The sequence below is a fragment of the Balaenoptera musculus genome, chromosome 5 (genome assembly GCF_009873245.2).
Source record: "Balaenoptera musculus isolate JJ_BM4_2016_0621 chromosome 5, mBalMus1.pri.v3, whole genome shotgun sequence".
NCBI classification, from domain to species: Eukaryota; Metazoa; Chordata; class Mammalia; order Artiodactyla; family Balaenopteridae; genus Balaenoptera; species Balaenoptera musculus.
The window spans coordinates 135,738,050-135,755,923 of NC_045789.1; the positions used below are offsets into that span (position 1 = coordinate 135,738,050).

Consider the following 17,874-nt stretch of genomic DNA (forward strand, 5'->3'; position numbering starts at 1 on the left):
ACCACTGGACCACCAGGGAAGTCCCCTGACTTTTTTTAACATATTTTTTATTCTATTAAAATCAGTCAGCAGTCTGATAATTCAATGCTGCTTATAGAATACTGTTGTTGAGCTTTCATTACACTGGTTGTTAAAGTCAAATAAGGTTAATAAAATATAGGTTGCTTTTAGACTTGAAAAGGTTGTTTTCAATAAACATTGAATTTTAAAAGGAAAAAAATATCCTCTGGGTACAGTCGCACTTGGCATTTAGTAGTTCTAAAAAATAAATTTCAGAAAAGGCAACAGTTGGTCAGGAGGTTAAGCCAGACAAATACTGGATCTGCTGGGCATAGCTAGTTCTTTTTTCATCCCAGTTAAGGAATGTGAAATGCAACACATGAAAGCTGGGCTGCACCAAATTCAAAGTTTTATTTCCTAACTATCTTAACTATACCTCTCTGCTTAAACTGCCCCAACTTCATGGCTTAATACACAACCATCTTCTTTGCTCACAATTTTGAGGATCAGCAGTTTGGTCTGTGTTCAGCTGCATGGTTCTTATCTGGTCTTGCCTGGGTCACTCTGACAATTGCAGCCATCAGGCATGCCTGGTCTAGGACGGCCTCACTCACAGCTCTGGGGCTGGTGCCAGCGGTAGGTGGGGCCTCTCTCCACATGGTGTCTCATCTTCATGGACGAGCCCAAGCTTTTCCACTTGACGGTCCCAAGGTTCCAAGAGAGGGAGAACTCTCATGAAGTCACTTTCTCAGCATTCTACCAAGCAAAGTACAAGGCAAGCCTAAATTCAAGGAGGTGAGAAATAGTCCTCATCTCTTGATGGGAAGAGATACAAAGTCACACTTCACAGGAGTGTGCATACAGGGGAAGAATGTGTGGCTATTTTTTTTCCCAATCTGCTACACTAATAATGGCTCAAAATTCAGCAACAATACAGAAAAAGATTGATCAATTTGATTACATTAAAAACTAAAAATCTCTTATACTACAAAAATATTATAAGTAAATTAAGAAGATGAATGACAAACTTGGAAAAATATTTATAACTTACAGACAAAAGTTTACTATCTTGGGACTTCCTTTGTGGTGCAGTGGTTAAGAATCCACCTACCAATGCAGGGAACACGGGTTCGAGCCGTGGTCCGGGAAGATCCCACATGCCGCGGAGCAACTAAGCCCGTGTGCCGCAACTACTGAGCCTGTGCTCTAGAGCCCGCGAGCCACAACTACTGAGCCCGCGTGCCACAACTACTGAAGCCCACGCACCTAGAACCCGTGCTTCGCAACAAGAGAAGCCACCGCAATGAGAAGCCCGCGCACCGCAACGAAGAGTAGCCCCCGCTCGCCACAACTAGAGAAAGCCCGCGCACAGTAAGGAAGACCCAACGCAGCCAAAAATAAATTAAAAAAAAAAGTTTACTATCTCTATTATATAAAGAGCTTCTAAAAAATAAAAAAGGAAAGGATTGACAACACTACAGAAAATATACTAGAGATATGAACAGATAGTTTGCATAAAAAGAAATGTACATGGCCCTTAAACAAATGAAAAACTGTCCAACCTCACTCTTAATAAAGGAAATGTAAATTAAGAGTACACTGAGATATCATTTTTTTACCTATCACATTTGACAATATACTCTCACAGGAAACAGGTACTCACATATATTGCTGTTTTGGGAATGCAAAATGGCATGACTCTGTCTACTTAAAAGCCTAGACACAGTGACCAACCCAGTAGCAATCGACATCCCTTAATCACCCAGATTATAGTTTAAATCCTTAAATCCTTAAATACTACAGTCACATGAAAAAGCAGCAGGGCTCCTAAAAGAAATAGCTGGTTCCAGGTTTGGGGTAGGATATTTACATCTTATCATACCAGAAAGCAAGGAAGCTCTCCAAGACTACTAGGTTTGAGGCAGAAAGACTCAGAAAGCACACTTGAAGACTCTCCCATTTGTCAATGATGGGAAATTTGAGCGTGAATAAGGATAATAACTGCAATTGATTAAAGCATATAATTTATGTTTAAATCGCTGAGTTCATAATGACACTAAAAAATAGTGCATTGGTCACTTATGCAGCTCGCTAGGGAGATATCACATCGTTTTGAAACCTGGAAATAAAAAGAGAGACCCAAGTATTTACTCTATCTTTCCTATATGAGCTTTACCTCAGTGTAATCAAACAGTTGGTGGAAGAAGTTCCCCTTTATAGAAGTAGTCCCGCTAATAAATCATGATAAAATTACAATAGCCCCATTTTACAACTCCTAGTGAAATAATGGATCGATGACTTCCAACATCACAAAGAGAAAAACAATTAGTCATGGTGGGTCCCGATGCAAGTGTGAAGACCATCTATGGAGTATTCCTGTCCAAACAATAGGCCTAAATCTGATCGAACCTCTAGAGCTAAATGCCAACTTATAGGCAGTACAAGGGAGAGGAACATGTTAAAACAAAACCAAACTTATTGTGGTGGCAATAAGCAAAACCCAGACTGAAAGAAAGCTACAGATCAAATGACCCAGTTTATTAAAAAATAAATAAATTAAAAAATAAATAAATAAATAAATAAATAAATTGCAAGGAGAAACAAAAGGGAGATGAAGGGGAACCTATAGAAAAATAGACTTAAGGACATATTGACCAATTGCAATTTGCGGACTTCAATTCTGAGCCAAAAAACAAACTGAAGGGAGGAGAAAACCCTTTATGAGGCAGTGAAGGAAATTTGATTCCTGACTAGATAATTAGCAATACTAAAGAATTATTATTGCTATTATTATCAGTATTATTTTACGTACAGGCAGTAGTAGGAGTAGAAGATTAAGTGGGTGGGATTACGAATACAGGATTTGCCAAGAGTTGATAATTGGTAAATCTGGGTGAGGGCACACGAAGATTCCTTACACTGTCCTCTCTACTTTTGTTTGAAAATTTTCCACAATATAACATTAAAAAGAAATATGTATATACATATATTTGTTTTTTTTAAGATGAGGAAATTTGTGTTTTTGAATGACTTTGCGTGGACATTATTGTGGCTGAATAAAATAACTAGAATTATGGTGATTCATCCTGGGATTATGAGGAAAGCCTACCAAGGATAAAACCAAAACATTCTTGATAGTATTGGGCTGGCCAAAAAGTTCCTTCGGTTAATGACCATGTTGTTCAATAAAGTTCTTGGTGAAAATGAAAAAAATGGGTCTTTTAGTTCTACTTAGAACCGAACGAATGTTTTGGCCAACCCAATAGAACAGAATAATAGAAATAACCTGGTCCTTAACAACTGAGCCACAGAATAAACCAACCTGGCAGCTGCCTGACCTCTGGATAGCTGGTTAGATAATAGCTATCTCTGTTGTTTAATCTATTTTGGGTTGGTTTCTGTTATTTGCAGCAGAAAGCATCCTAACTAAAACAGCGGAGAAGAATGCATTTTTGTGTGCGTGTTGAGGTCGCAGAGTGGTACTGGGTAGTATTTCTGCTGCATCTTACAGAATGTTTAGTGAAACAGCATCCCTTAATTGCAATGATTGAGTCCTTGCAGTTATTATTTCTTGCCAGCTCTCAAATTCCAGAGGCATTAAACCAGCCAGTATATCATCTTCCACCTACATCCTACCCTAGTTTACCATGGGTGAAAATCTTAGCAACCGCACTGCTACAGAAGGCCAGGGAATAGCAGTCCGTCACCTACCACCAGTGATGGGGTCCTCATCGCCCTCCAACTGGAGGGTGATACAATTCCAGAACCCTATTCTTAGGGTCTGCTTCCTGGGACCACATCCAGTACAATTATCTTAGGTGGAGTTCCTAGAAACAGAGCTTGAAACAGGAATTTGGAGGCAGGTGATTTATTAAAGGAGTGCTCCCCGGGGAATAGGAAGGAGGCAAGCAGGATAGAACAGGGGGAGAAAGCTAAGCAAGGATGTAATCTCAGCTGGAAACCAGCTTCGACTGGGAAACTCTGCGTTGTCCCTCAGCGTTGGTTCCACCTTTTGTACCACCACGGTAGTCGGTCATCAACTGTGAGCTGCCTGGGGTGAGGTTGGGGGCGGGGTGTGTGTGTGACACTCAGAGCAGCTAACATACTGGCCCAGTTAAAGGGATCTATTCAGGGCATCAGTAACACCCACTACCACTTCCCAACTTACCTGAGTAGCCAAAATCTTACTAGACCCTGCGTGATCTAGCCCACCCCTGCATAACCATTCTTTCTCTCTGAAATCATCTCCACTGCTCTCCCTCTTTTTCATTCCACTTTAGCCACACACTGGCCACCTTGCAATTCCTCAAATTCTCCAGCATTTTCATGCTTCAGGTCCTTTACCCTTCTCGGCCCCCTCATCTGGGATGATTTTCCGCTGCTCTCCTACCAGCCCCGCCCTGCCATGTCCTCATGACTAGGTCCCTTATACATCCTTCACATTTATACTCACAAGACAGCTTCTTAGTAAGGTCTTCTCTGGCTGCCCTAACCAACACTTATAATTCCTTTACTTTCATTATTTTTCTTTTCAAATACTTATCAGTATCTAACATACTATATAGTTGTCTTATTTATCTTGTTTATTATTTATATTTGTTTAGAGTATTTATATATACCCTAGAACATGAGCTGGGAAGGGTAGGAATTTTTATCTTTTTTTTTTTTTAATCTCAACACTTAAAACAGTACCTGGTAAATTACCGGTGCTCAGTTAATATTTGTTGACTATGGAAATGAATGAATGAATGAATGAATGACCGCTGGCACAAAGTGCCAGGATAAATGCTGCCTGAAGAGAACTAAACTGAAATGGAAAATACTGGCACAGCCCGCCGTGTAATATAGATGGGAGAACGGATACATATATTGCCATATGCAGAGTTCTCCCTAGATTATGTTTTCTTTGATAACATTGCAATGTTCATGTGATGTTATATGTGTGTATATTAGTATATACTATTTATACGTAGAAATATTAGTGAATAAAAATAGAAGCACTAAAGATTTTCCAAATTTATTTAAATGAGTTCAAATCAAAACTCAAGAATCTAGATTTACATACATTAAAGAAAGGTAAAATTATAGCAAAATTAAAGTGAATGCAGGTTGTATAGATAGCTCAATTCCTATGATATAAAATTTAAATCCACAGGTGAAACTCTTTAAGCTCTTTACATGTCATATTCTGATCCCAGAGAGTAGAAAACTATTCAGCATGCAAAATCTCAAATCTCTCGATCCTGAAATCTACCAGTAGATACCCAAAATCCTCAAGGCACATTAACATTTTCTAGAAAAGAAGCCTTTTTAAAATCTAAGGTTACTGAAACTACAAAAACACCTATGAGACCCTCTGTGGCATTTTTTGCCCAAGTGTCAATCAGCATGAGATTAGCCTTGGGCTGAGGCGGCCTCAGAACAAACACTGGCTTCTTCCTGTAAATCAGCCCCAGCAGAGGATTCTGACTCAACTGGAGAACTTTCTTCTAGTTCAGCATATTCACCACAGCTTTCGTTCTCGGTTGTACCTTTATCACTATCGACGGCAACAGCTTCATCCCGAGCTGCGCTGGTAACCTCTGACGTGGATTCAGTGCTGACCTCTGCGGTTTCTCCCGTCCCCGCCTCTGTCACCTCTGACCCAGTTTCAGCACCAGCGGCAGTGGTCTCCTCGGCAGCAGCCTCCACATTGTCTGGACACGGGGAAGCCTCTTTTATGACGGCAACTGTAGCACTGGGAAGCTCTGCGGCATCCGCCACCGGAGCTTCCACTAAAGGTACTTCGGGGGCTTCTGAACCGCCTTCCTCGGCACCCACAAGGTTCTCTTTTTCACCTTTAAAATTTAGTCCATTAAGCAAAGTATTAATTTAAAGAGCATGGGAAGACGGTGAGACACTGTGCAGTCATTTTAAAAAATGAGACAGATCAATAAGTACTGATATGAAATGGTCTTCAAGGTAGCCTGTTCAGTGAAAAAAAAGCAAGGAAACGAGCAATGTATACAGTATGGTACTATTTGTGTTAGGACAAAAGGAGGGTAATATAGACCTAGAGAGTTATATTTGTAGAGACCCTCTCCTGGAGGACACTAAAAACTGGTGTTATTGGTTGCCTCTGGGGAGGTAAAATGAAGGGTCTGCTCTTCTGAAAACCCTTTTGAATCTGTTGAACTTAAAAAAATAATAATTTCATGTGTATTATTTATTCAAATACAAACCATGAAAATAAACAGGCCATGTGTCATGTGAAATAGCATGGAAAAGTAGCTAACTTACTAGCTGATGACTCTGAGAAGCCACTAGTCCTCTCTCAACCTCAGTTTTGTCATCTGTAAAATGGGGATATTAATAATATCTACCTCACAGAACTATTGGGAGGATTGACTACAATAATATGTATGAAGAGGGGTTTAAAACCAAGGAAGTGCTATGGAAATGCTGTATTTTATCATTTTTACAATCAGCCATCTCATGATTATATTCAATAATGTTTATTAATGATATTCTGTTTCTTATTGTTCTCATGACTAAAAGGTTAAAACTGGTCCATGAGCAGCTGTTTTCTTTGTCCCTAAATAGTGATCATGGTATTTGATAATAATGGCCTTATAGCTGAGATGGAAAAAAGTATGGTTTAAAGCAAGCAGTTTAAGGCAAGAAATATACATTAGGGTGAAAAGGTCAAATTTCTTTTGTTACAAGTTGCCATTTTATCAATCAGATCAACTGAAGGACTCAGTAGACATGACTGAATCTACTAATGTCACTGCACACAGGTGGACTTAGCCAAAACTGAAACAAAATTAGTTTCATGACTTAAAAAAAATTAACGAGAGAAATGAAAGGTCAAGCTGCTGAGAGAGACAGATACTAAAATTATGCCTGCATGAATGGAAACCTGAGTAGGGGAAAAGTAATATTACCACACAAAGAAGTGAAAGCTGCTGGTCAGCAGTTTAAATGTACAATGTTTTCATTTACCAAATGCCCTCATCCAAAACCTCTAACAATATTCTTTAGGATTTGGTTGGACTTTTCCTTTCTGAATGAAACTCCTACCCAGAGTCATTTTGGATTAAGTTAGTAAAGAAGCCAAAAACAAATAGTGTCCATTGCCAGACTAAGATAATGCAAATCAGTGCCTCAAGGAAAAAGAAAATAGTAAATTCACTTTACCTGGAAGTGTATGTAACTCTGCTTTGGTTTTTTCTTTCAAATTCGTTACATGATCGCTGTGTTTGGCTTTCTCTGATGTGATTCTCTTGTAAGTCTGAAAGTAAATGTGTGCTTAAGTTTATTTCTTGAGCTCTAAGATTCATCATGCCAAGTTTAAAGCTATCTACAGTTCAAACAGGAGAAACCAATACACACCATCTACTCTTTTATTTCCCCTCTGGAAATCTTTGTCAGTAAGTAGAATGCTTTAAAAAAGGAAAGAAACAAATGTTCTAACAGAGGTCAGAGATAACTGAAAACACACAAGGTGGATAGATAAAGACCAAGAAGAAAAAAAAATTATGCTAGAATCAAAATATTCTGACAGGCATTTGCAAATATCCTCTGGAATTTATCTCAGAGTAATGGAAATTTATGTGCACACAAAAACCTGTACACAAATGTTCATGGTAGCTTTATTTGTAATAGCCAAAAACTGGAACCAGTCCAGACGTCTTACAACCGGTGAATGGTTACACAGACTGTGGTACATCCATGACATAGGACACTACTCAGCCATAAAAGGGATGAACTATAGATACAGGAAACAATTTGGATGAATCTCCAGGTAAATTATGCTGAGTGAAAAAAGCCAATCTCAAAAGGTTACACACCTTAGGATTCCATTTATGTAACATTACTATTATTATTATTAATTTTTTTTTGGTAACGTTCTTGAAATGACAAGAAATACAGAAATAGAGAACAGATTAGTAGTTGTCAGGAAGTGGGAGGAAGGGAGGGGGAGAGCAGGCGGGAAGTGAGTACAGTTACAAAAGAACAACACAAGGGACCCTTGTGGTGATGGGACAGTCTTGTCTCTTGACTGTGGTGGTGAATACACGAATCTACACATGTGATAAAATTGCTTAGGACTAAATACATGCACTTGAGCGTACACACACACACACATGCACAAGTGCATGTAAAGCTGGTGGAATCTGAATAAGGTCTATGGATTGTATCCATGTCAGTTTCCTGGCTGTGATATTGTTTTATAGTTAGCAAAGATGTTGTCACTGGGGGAAATGAGGCAAAAGGTATATGAGCTCTCTCTCTATTAGTTCTTATAACTGCAGGTGAAACTCAATTCTCCCACAATGAAAAGTTTTCCAAAAGTCTTCCAAAATGACCCATCTGTAGACCCCAGTGAAGATTCCTTAAGTCAGCTAGGTTTAGTCATTAAAAGCAGTAATATGACTGGCCCACAGGTCACTTGAGAAACAAGTGATTAAAGCTATCTTAATCTTAGATACAATGTGCAGGCCTCCTTTCATTTCAAATTCAAGTAGTAATCTCTGGCCTGTATTCATATTAGACAATGATATTTTAAAAATGAAAATCTCACTAGATAATATTGTTTATATTATCTCAGCTTAAAAAAATGTTGGTAGATATTTCTTAGTGGCAGGTAGGATGACAGATTTTAAAATTTTGCATATTTATATGTAGTATTTTCTAAATTTTTGAGCATCATAAACCATTAACCTCATTAAAAGTTATCCTATGCAAATTACAAACCATTTTATAGTATGTTAAAATTAGACTGTGAAAATGGAAAACTCCATAAGCTCGGGGGTGGAAATGTTGCAAAAGTGGCCCTTGAACAAACCCCCAGGGTTTGATGAATTCTGCCTTGAATCATCTGGCTTTGAAACACACAGAGCAAACAGGGTCAGCAGGAATGACAGTCAACATTTTTGTATAAAAGCAGGGAATATTTTCCTAGTGGGGTGGGAGCTCCTGACTAGTACACTGAGTCAGCACCCTCAGTTCTCCGTGAAGTAACGCTGAACCTGTGCCCAAGTTCATGTCCCTGAAATGGCCATCCCAGCAGCAACATCCCTAGGACATTAGTCTTATTGTTCAAGGGGCTAAAACACAATTTAGCTGCTAAAGCAAAATCAAAGAGATATAAGAATAATTCACACTCATGTGTAACCCAGAGGATCTAGCTTTTTCAAATTGAACATAGTCAAGCACAGAGTAGAAGAAAGGTCTATTAGAAGAGAGAGTCTCAAAATTAGACTTGGAAGTTATTTCCAAATGATATTTTGTATTTATTAAATGTAAGCATCTAAAATCTACCACAACTTTTAGAAACCAGTCTGGCATTTTGTTTTTCCAAGATACCCAGACCCTCAAAAAATGGAAGTGACCTGGCCCTTTCTCAGATTTTCAGAGGTTCTGGTAGTAGATTTTACTTGGAAATAAAAAAGTGCTCTTGCCTAGGGAGCATCTGTGGATTCAATTCAGATAAATCTAATATAGAATTTATTTTAGTGCAGGACAAGGAAGGGAAGGCGAGGACTAGAATATGGGTTTTTGAGTGCCTCACGTTCTGTATTTCCTCCTGAAAGTAGCCTAAGATTCTTGGGAATTAAGGCTTCCAACATTCAAGATTAAAACTACATAATCTTAGAGGTGGAAAGGGACTTAGAGATCATCACCTTGTCCAATTTCCACTCCCACTGTGAGAGAACAAGGCCAGAAAGAGCTCTCAGGAGTAGCCAGTCTCTAACCATCCAGTTTAAGATTGCTTTTGCAAAGAAAGATTTAGCGGACTGCAGAGATTCATGTCTGGCACTGGTAAACATAATTAGGGGTGTAGTGATGTCCAGATGAAATTCAGTCTTCCAGCTTCCCACACAATCACATGGCCTAGTTTAATCTGTTTTCCAGTGGCCTATATCCAACTATAGTAGCCCTGGGCAGTGAATTCAATATTAAGCAGTAGAAAGATGGTAAAAGCAAAGGAATCTGGGTATGAGTGAAAGCGGGTAGATTAGTGGAAGACAATAATATAAGTGACATGTTTGAACTTTCCTGGCTTCTTGAGGCTTTCAAATTTCTGAAGAGTAGACTATGTATTTTGGTTTCATTATCTACATAGTCCTACAAACTGCTCCTAGTTATGACTAAAAATCTCTTTATGCATATTTCTATAAGGTCAAACCAAAATATAGTGATTGTAGTGATTGTGTAGTCTTATGGTTCCTGAAGAATATATACTTATTCTACTTTTATTCATAATAAAGATTAGATTTCAGTTTAGAAAGTTTATGACAAAATGAGGAATGATTCAAATCAATAGGATTATTTATTTATTTATTTATTTTTGGCCACACAGTGTGGCTTATAGGATCTTAGTTCCCCAACCAGGGATTGAACTGGGCCCACAGCAGTGAAAGCACTGAGTCCTAACCCCTGGACCTCCAGGGAATTCCTAGAATTATCTTATTAACTCACAAATGTTTCTTTTTTTTTTTTTTTTTAACCTCCAAAATCATACTATTAAAAGCTTTGTTTTACAGTGATTACTTGTGCGGAGTGGATAAGGAAGACCAGGGAGGAAAACATCCTTTTGATTTTATATATGTCTATTTTGAATTTTAAAAAAATATATAGATAAATATTACTTTTAAAAAATAAAAGTAAAGATATAAAGCTAATAAAAAAACTCTGGAGACAGTAAAAAGACTAGGGGGAGAGAGGGAAGAATGAATGGTTGTAGCACAGGGGATCTTTAGGGCAATGAAACTATTCTGTGTGCTACTGTAATGGTGGATACATGTCAGTATATATTTGTCAAAACGCATATAATGTACAACACCGAGCGAACCCTCATGTAAACTACAGCCTTTGGTTAATAACAATGTATCAGTATTGACCCATCAGTTGTAACAAATGTATCTCACTAAAGCAAGGTTGTTGATTTGGGAAAGGGGGGCAGAGGGGTGAGAGGAAGTATATGGGAATTCTCTGTACTTTCTGCTTATTTTTCTGTAAACCTAAAACTGCTCCAAAAAATAAAGTCTGTTAATTTTTTTTTGGCCGTGTTGTGCAGCATGGGGAATCTCTGTTCCCTGACCAGGGATGGAACTCGCACCCCCTGCAGTGGAAGCGTGGAGTCTTAACCACTGGACCACCAGGGAAGTCCCATAAAGTCTATTAATTTTTAAAAAGTTTCACTCTCAAAACAGTTCTTGTCAAATGTTAATAATAGTACCTACCTTAAAGAATTGTTGTAATAATTAAATGAGCCAGGAGTCTGTCACATGGTAAACACTCGCATGTCAGCCATTAGTACTGTTAGTATTTATAATAACATTGTTTTTAATGAAAGTCACCCATAGTTAGTGGTATTAAGTATTTTATACTTAAAATTTTTTTTCATAATCTTGTATATTAATCCCATGTCTTGATCTCGACATTGCTTTGAGTTTTACCACAGGTTGTAAAATATATGAATTCCTGAGCACCAAGGTTATTAAAACACTTACATAATATCCACCAGCACTGACTGTGACACCTACAACCAGATAATAGATCATATTTGATCCAGATGATCCGGGGAATTTGTTGGATGACATCCAGCGAAGAGATGCTAGGAAAACAAGTTTAAACACGGTTAGCTCCACCACGGGCAAAACTATTTTAAATGATTACATCCAAAAGAATTTTTTTACCCCTCAGTGAACCTAGAATCTATTAACATCAACTGATTTTAGCTTAAAGGAATACAGTATTAGAAGGTAGGGTAATAATTCCACTTGACATTTTCTTAATCTAATTTGATAATTACTTATGAAAGCTGTCACCCTGATGCTTCGCATCATGCTTTTCTTGGAAGGAATGCAGACGTGGGTAAGGAGAAATGACAAAGCATTAAACAATTTTAACAGTCAAACGAGATGCATGTGAGCAAAAGAAATCCATTTATTGTATATTCTACACCACAGGATTCAATGGAAAAGATTATTTTTACAAAAAATGAATTAAATACATTTGTGCTTAAAATTTATATGTTAAATAAAACATTTATGTTGAAATCCAACACATTTCTATAAATCTATAATACAAATGTAGACATAGAAAGAAACTTTAATTCTTCTAATATAAAACTTTTAAAGATGGGCAGATAGAAGCTTTTTTTTTAATTTTTTAATTTATTTTTTAACATCTTTATTGGAGTATAATTGCTTTACAATGGTGGGTTAGTTTCTGCTTTATAACAAAGTGATTCAGCTATACATATACGTATATCCCCATATCTCCTCCCTCCCACCCTCCCTATCCCACCCCTCTAGGTGGTCACAAAGCACCGAGCTGATCTCCCTATCCTATGTGGCTACTTCCCACTAGCTATCTATTTTACATTTGGTAGTGTATATATGTCCATGCCACTCTCTCACTTCGTCCCAGCTTACCCTTCCCCCTCCCCGTGTCCTCAAGTCCATTCTCTGCATCTGCGTCTTTATTCCTGTCCTGCCCCTAGATTCTTCAGAACCTTTCTTTTTTTTTTTTAGATTCCATATATATGTATTAACATACGGTATTTGTTTTTCTCTTTCTGACTTACTTCACTCTGTATGACAGTCTCCAGGTCCATCCACCTCACTACAAATAACTCAATTTTGTTTCTTTCTATGGCTGAGTAATATTCCTTTGTATATATGTGCCACATCTTCTTTATCCATTCATCTGTCGATGGACACTTAGGTTGCTTCCATGTCCTGGCTATTGTAAATATAGCTGCAGTGAACATTGTGGTACATGACTCTTTTTGAATTATGGTTTTCTCAGGGTATATGCCCAGTAGTGGGATTGCTGGGTCGTAGGGTAGTTCTATTTTTAGTGTTTTAAGGAACCTCCATACTGTTCTCCATAGTGGCTGTATCAATTTACATTCCCACCAGATAGAAGCTCTTTTAAGACAAATGTTGCCATAAGGTCATATCTAAAATAAAAGGGCAATTTTGTACAAACTAATAGAAATAGATTAAGGTACTGTATTATTCTATTTAAATATATTAACTTTATAGTTCTAGAATTTGTATATACCATATGCTATGGAATTGAAATTTTTATAATAGACTCAAAGCTAGAAGAAGCTTAAAGTTCATATAGCTCAAATTCTCTATTTTAAAGACAAAGAGGGACTTCCCTGGTGGCGCAGTGGTTAAGAGTCCACCTGCCAGTGCAGGGGACACAGGTTTGATCTCTGCTCCGGGAAGATCCCACATGCCTAGGAGCAACTAAGCCCGTGTGCCACAACTACTGAGCCTGCGCTCTAGAGCCCGTGAGCCACAACTACTGAACCTGCATGCCACAACTACTGAAGCCCGCGCACCTAGAGCCTGTGTCCACAACAAGAGAAGCCACTGCAACGAGAAGCCCGGGCACCACAACGAAGAGTAGCCCCCACTCACCGCAACTAGAGAAAGCCCGTGCGCAGCAATGAAGACCGAACGCAGCCAAACATAAATAATAAATAAATAAATAAATTTATATTAAAAAATAGATTATAACTGTAGGGACTTCCCTCACGGTCCAGTGGTTAAGACTCTGCGCTTCCAATGCAGGGGGGGCAGGTTAGGTCCCTGGCTGAGGAACTAGGATCCCATATGCCGGAGGTGCAGCCAAAAAATAAAAATAAATAAAGCAAAATAATCTTAAAAAAAAGAGTATAACTGTAAACACAACACATAAGGTCCCTAGCCTCAAAAAAGAGGGAAAAGATGTACAGGCGAAAAACTGTAGACAAATAACTGCAATGCAGTATGACAAATGCTGTAATAGATGAAAGCAGAAGCAACAATAGTATGAAAACACAGTGAAAGAACTCAGCTAGGGGGCTCAAGGTAACTGCCACAATTGAAAAGACGGGACCTGAGCTTTGAAGGAAAGTAGGAGTTTGTCAGATAAACAAGGGGAGGGAAAATTGCATTGGAGGAATAAGGCAGAGCGTGTGCAAAAGCATGAGACTTGTGTGACTAGGAAAACAACGTATTTTGATGTGGCCTGACACAGAGAATAAGGGTGTAGGGACCAGCAAGAAGTTATGATTTGCAGAAAGCAAATCTCAAGACATCTGCACAAACTACAAATCTCCATAGTAGCAAAATTGGTAAGATTTTGTATATATGTTCTTAGTTTGGATATAAATGATCATCTCTTAGAAAAAACCAATTTTTCGCTACAAATGTGCCCAGAGAGGCTATGGTAAGAGGTTATGTCTTTGACTTCTAGTGGAGCTTTTGTTGGTTTAAAAATACAGCTGTTATTAAATAGGGAATATATAGCTTTCATAGTTGGCAACCAGGTATAAATTTCAAAAAGTTTTTTTAAATAGGAAAAAATAGAGAAAATTACAGAGGTTTAAGTAAAGACAAATACAATTATGGCAGAGTTATTTAAAAGAGCAATGAAATGGGAAATAAATATTTGGTAAAGATTAGACAAATTTTAGCATATTCATAAATATGAAACAGATACTTTAATTTTTGCAGAAGACTGTCTACATGAGACAATATTTACAATATATTAAGTGAAAAGTTATAGCAAAATAATCTTTACAGGACTATCCCAGATTATGCACATTGTGGAAGCAATGTACATAAGAAAAAAAAAATGCAGGAAGGGGGAAAAAAGGTCTGGAACACCACGTACACTAAAATGTAGATAAATAGTGGTATTCACTAAGTGGTAGGATTACAGGCGACTTCTATTTTGCCTTTCTGAGTTTTTCCGGTAATCTACTGTAAACCTAATTTATTTATTCATTAAAATTTTACATTTTTAAAAGCAAAAACCAGAGAACAAAATTTGATGAGGCACGGTTAAAATTTTATCCTTCAATAAACTGAAACAATTTCATTTTTCATCCAAGTTGGAAGTACCAATACAAGGTTAATGTCCATGACCGAAGCCAAATTTCCAGTCAATAGCAGTTCTGAAAATACATAAATGAATCAATACTACAAAAAAGTAATTAGATGAAAATGAGGAAAAGACCAGTACTGCTACAACCAATATTGCTAACTACCTGTTTAGAATTTTCAAACTCCTTTTCTTTTGGGGAGGAAAGTTGGGGAGGAAATTATTTGAAATATGTGCAGCTACCAAAAAAGGATGTGTGTGCTTGTCCGTGAGAACGGTGAGGGTTGCGTTCAGAGAGCTCGAAAGGCCACGGTCAGGGCCTTTTCCATCTCCCCACCCCCAATCACAACAGCCCCGTTATCTTCTGAACTTTCAAAGGAATGGCTTCCCCTTATTTCACCAGCGAAAAGTGTGCTCCATCTTACTCGGCATAAAGATCAAGGAAAACGAAGACTCCTTATTTCTGTTACTGGAGGCAACTTCTCAGTAGCATTTTAAGAGAAAAATAAAGCGAGTTACACATACCTTCCTTCCCTCCCTCCATCACCATCACCACCGCAGGCCTAATCAAAGTGGAAACAAATTGGCCATGGAATTTTCCGCAGGAGTCGTTCTCTTTCTCCCCGACTCCAATGCAAGCCTTAGCAAGTGGGGCAAAGTGAAGGAGAACTAAGAACTTTCCACGAGGTTGTCTAAGAGCCGGCGCCCCAGTCAGGGACGGAAAAGAGAAGGAAGATGCGCGACGACTAGGAAAGAGCCGGCGGGGGCGGAACTGCCCGCGAGCGCAAACCTGGGCGCAGGGCCGCCGGCGGCTGGCAGGGAAAATGCTCTCCTGCTCACACTTCAGCACCTACGATGGCCCAGGCCCTAGGCTAGGCGCTTTCGTGCGTATCAATTTTTATTTAATAAGCTTCCAGCTCGCACTGCCACTTCCCCTTCAGGAAATTCGCTCCCTTTCCCCGTGCTTTAGAAAATCTACAGGTGATGGATACAGGGGGGACGCAGCCCAACAGCTGGAGGGCTCCAGAGCTCGCTGCAGCCGCTAAGGAAAGCGTTTCGAAGCCCCTTCGTCACCGGGGCTGCCACGGCCCAGGCTCGTGGCTGCCGAGTCCTGGCCAGGTCTTGAGTCTATTTACTCAAGAGCATTTCCCCAACTTCTACGGGGTCGGCACTGCCTTCCGCGCACCCTGCCTGGCCCGCAGACCAGGGTCCATCTTCCCACCCATCCCCTCTGCTTCCTCGTGAAGTTGGAGAGCGCTTTGGGCCCTGTATTAAGACAAGGGGTAAGCTTTGCCGACTTTCGCCAGGCACTTTTCTAAGCGCTGTTAACTACATATTAACTCATTAAAACTCATTAGTGTCCCCATTTTGCAGATGAGGAAACTGAAGTTAATCACTTGCCCAAGATCAAGATTCGAACCCAGGAAATCTAGTCCGGATCCAGAAGCCGCGCTGGAAAGGCACCCTACTTCCAAAGTCTCCAAGAATTTCGAGGCGATTTCCCGGCCACGCTCCCCCCTCTTCCCCGCCCCCCACCATTCCCATCCCTATCCCCAACCTCAGGCTTCTGCTGCCGGGGTTGGCTTTGGCCCACGAAGGGCAGGCGGGAACCGGGGCGCCCGCGCGATCTGTGCGCGAGGCACCTGTGCTCCTCAGGCTTGGACGCCGGGAGAGGCCCCTCGGGCCAGCGCCTGCGACTCACCGTCCTTCCGGAGCGGCGCGGGGCCTGGGGGCGCCCGCAGAGGCAGCGCCAGGGTCTTGGAGACCGCCCTGCGGAGGTACATCGCGCCCGGCTCCCTGCACGCCGCTGCCGCTGTAGCCCCGCGGTGCTGCGGGGCGCGGCGAGCCCTGGCGAGCCCCGCCCCGGGGAGAGGCGCTGACCCCTGCCCGCCCCGCCCCGGCGGCCCCGTGCGGGACGTGCGCAGGGGTTGGTCGTGCGCACCTTCCTCCCTCAACCTGATCTGCAGGCTCTGTCGCCTTCGCCTGGGCCGGAGAAGCTGATGGTGGCGTCTCAGAAAAGGGATGGGGAACCGAGAAGTCGCCGTCATCTGCCTGCCCCGTACTGTTGCAGTCAGTGGAACTCCTCCGAGTAGGCTGGAAATGTCTCGGGACTCGCCTCCGGAATAAGACACAGACAGGATTTACCATGCCGTATGCAGGCTGAACCCACTTTCTCTCACGCTCTCCGCCGGCTTTCCTAGGAGTGGAAAGGGTAGCTGGAAGTTCCCTGGAGACGAATGGAGAAGAGGGGTAGCCTCAGCCTCCCATTAGTGCTCTGGGTGATGTTCAGAACCCTAAGAAAATTCCCGGCTAATGGCTGAACTTCTAGGCAATTCACGATTACAATGACTTTTAAATATAAGCTCCAAAAATGCTGCCTATTCCTCTATGGGATGTGAAGCTAGTATTTCCAAATCAACTAAAAACACTAAATTATTAGTTTCTCCCTCCAGATTTCAATCACTTGCCTCATTGTGGCGACAAGAATCTGTCATGGTTTGGATATGGAAACCAATAATTTATGCTTACAACATTTTCGAAGTGATTAATCTTTGGAAGGCACCATTTCCTACTATAATAACCCCTTAAGTATGTTTGGCACTTGACAGCTTATAAAGCACTTTCACATAATTTTCTCTTTTCATTTTTATTTCATCCCTCTGAGGAAGGTGGCAATTATTCGGTTTAGCAAACGACCAGGTGGTGGGGAGGAATTTTCAGGGACCGATGGACAAATTTTTTTTTTTTTTTTTAAGGACATGAACATAGTCCTAGTTCCAAGTTCTCTTGGCATGTTACAGGCAAACTATTGGCTCATTTGCTAGGTGAATAACAAAACACTCCTCAGAGGTTCTCGTTCTGAACCCAATTCTAATAATATTTAATATATTCTCATTTAAGGAGTACAAGCCAATGATGAGAACTAGTTTTTTGATGCTCAGAGTCACTAGCTATTCCTAGTGATTAAACCTTAAGAGCAAATAGGTAATCTGT

The 17,874-nt window shown here is 40.1% G+C and overlaps 1 protein-coding gene across 4 annotated transcripts; it reads right to left on the reverse strand.

Annotated features, from left to right (window-relative positions):
* Positions 1-5,001: 5,001 nt before the first annotated feature.
* On the reverse strand, positions 5,002-17,534 carry LOC118895159 (mitochondria localized glutamic acid rich protein). Of its 4 annotated transcripts, none has more exons than XM_036851957.1 (4): positions 16,823-17,534; positions 11,502-11,605; positions 7,180-7,273; positions 5,002-5,837 (listed from the first exon to the last, which is right to left on the reverse strand). In XM_036851957.1, exons 1-4 carry the CDS (start codon positions 16,926-16,928, stop codon positions 5,395-5,397), a joined length of 747 nt encoding a protein of 248 aa, XP_036707852.1. In that variant the 5' UTR covers positions 16,929-17,534; the 3' UTR covers positions 5,002-5,394. The 4 variants fall into 4 exon arrangements, with proteins under 4 accessions (XP_036707852.1, XP_036707853.1, XP_036707854.1 ...); XM_036851958.1 differs by lacking the exon at positions 16,823-17,534 and adding an exon at positions 16,583-16,740; XM_036851959.1 differs by lacking the exon at positions 16,823-17,534 and adding an exon at positions 16,439-16,562.
* Between the last annotated feature and the right edge of the window lie 340 nt (positions 17,535-17,874).

Bases quoted from the DNA above. Each gene is read 5' to 3' on its own strand.
- LOC118895159 (XM_036851957.1), bottom strand. From the start codon at position 16,928: ATGACGGCGACTTCTCGGTTCCCCATCCCTTTTCTGAGACGCCACCAT. The intron at 7,274-11,501 runs GTAAGTGTTTTA...ATTTACTTTCAG, and splicing joins TCAGTGCTGGTGGATATTAT to ACTTACAAGAGAATCACATC. The intron at 5,838-7,179 runs GTAAAGTGAATT...TAAATTTTAAAG, and splicing joins AGAGTTACATACACTTCCAG to GTGAAAAAGAGAACCTTGTG.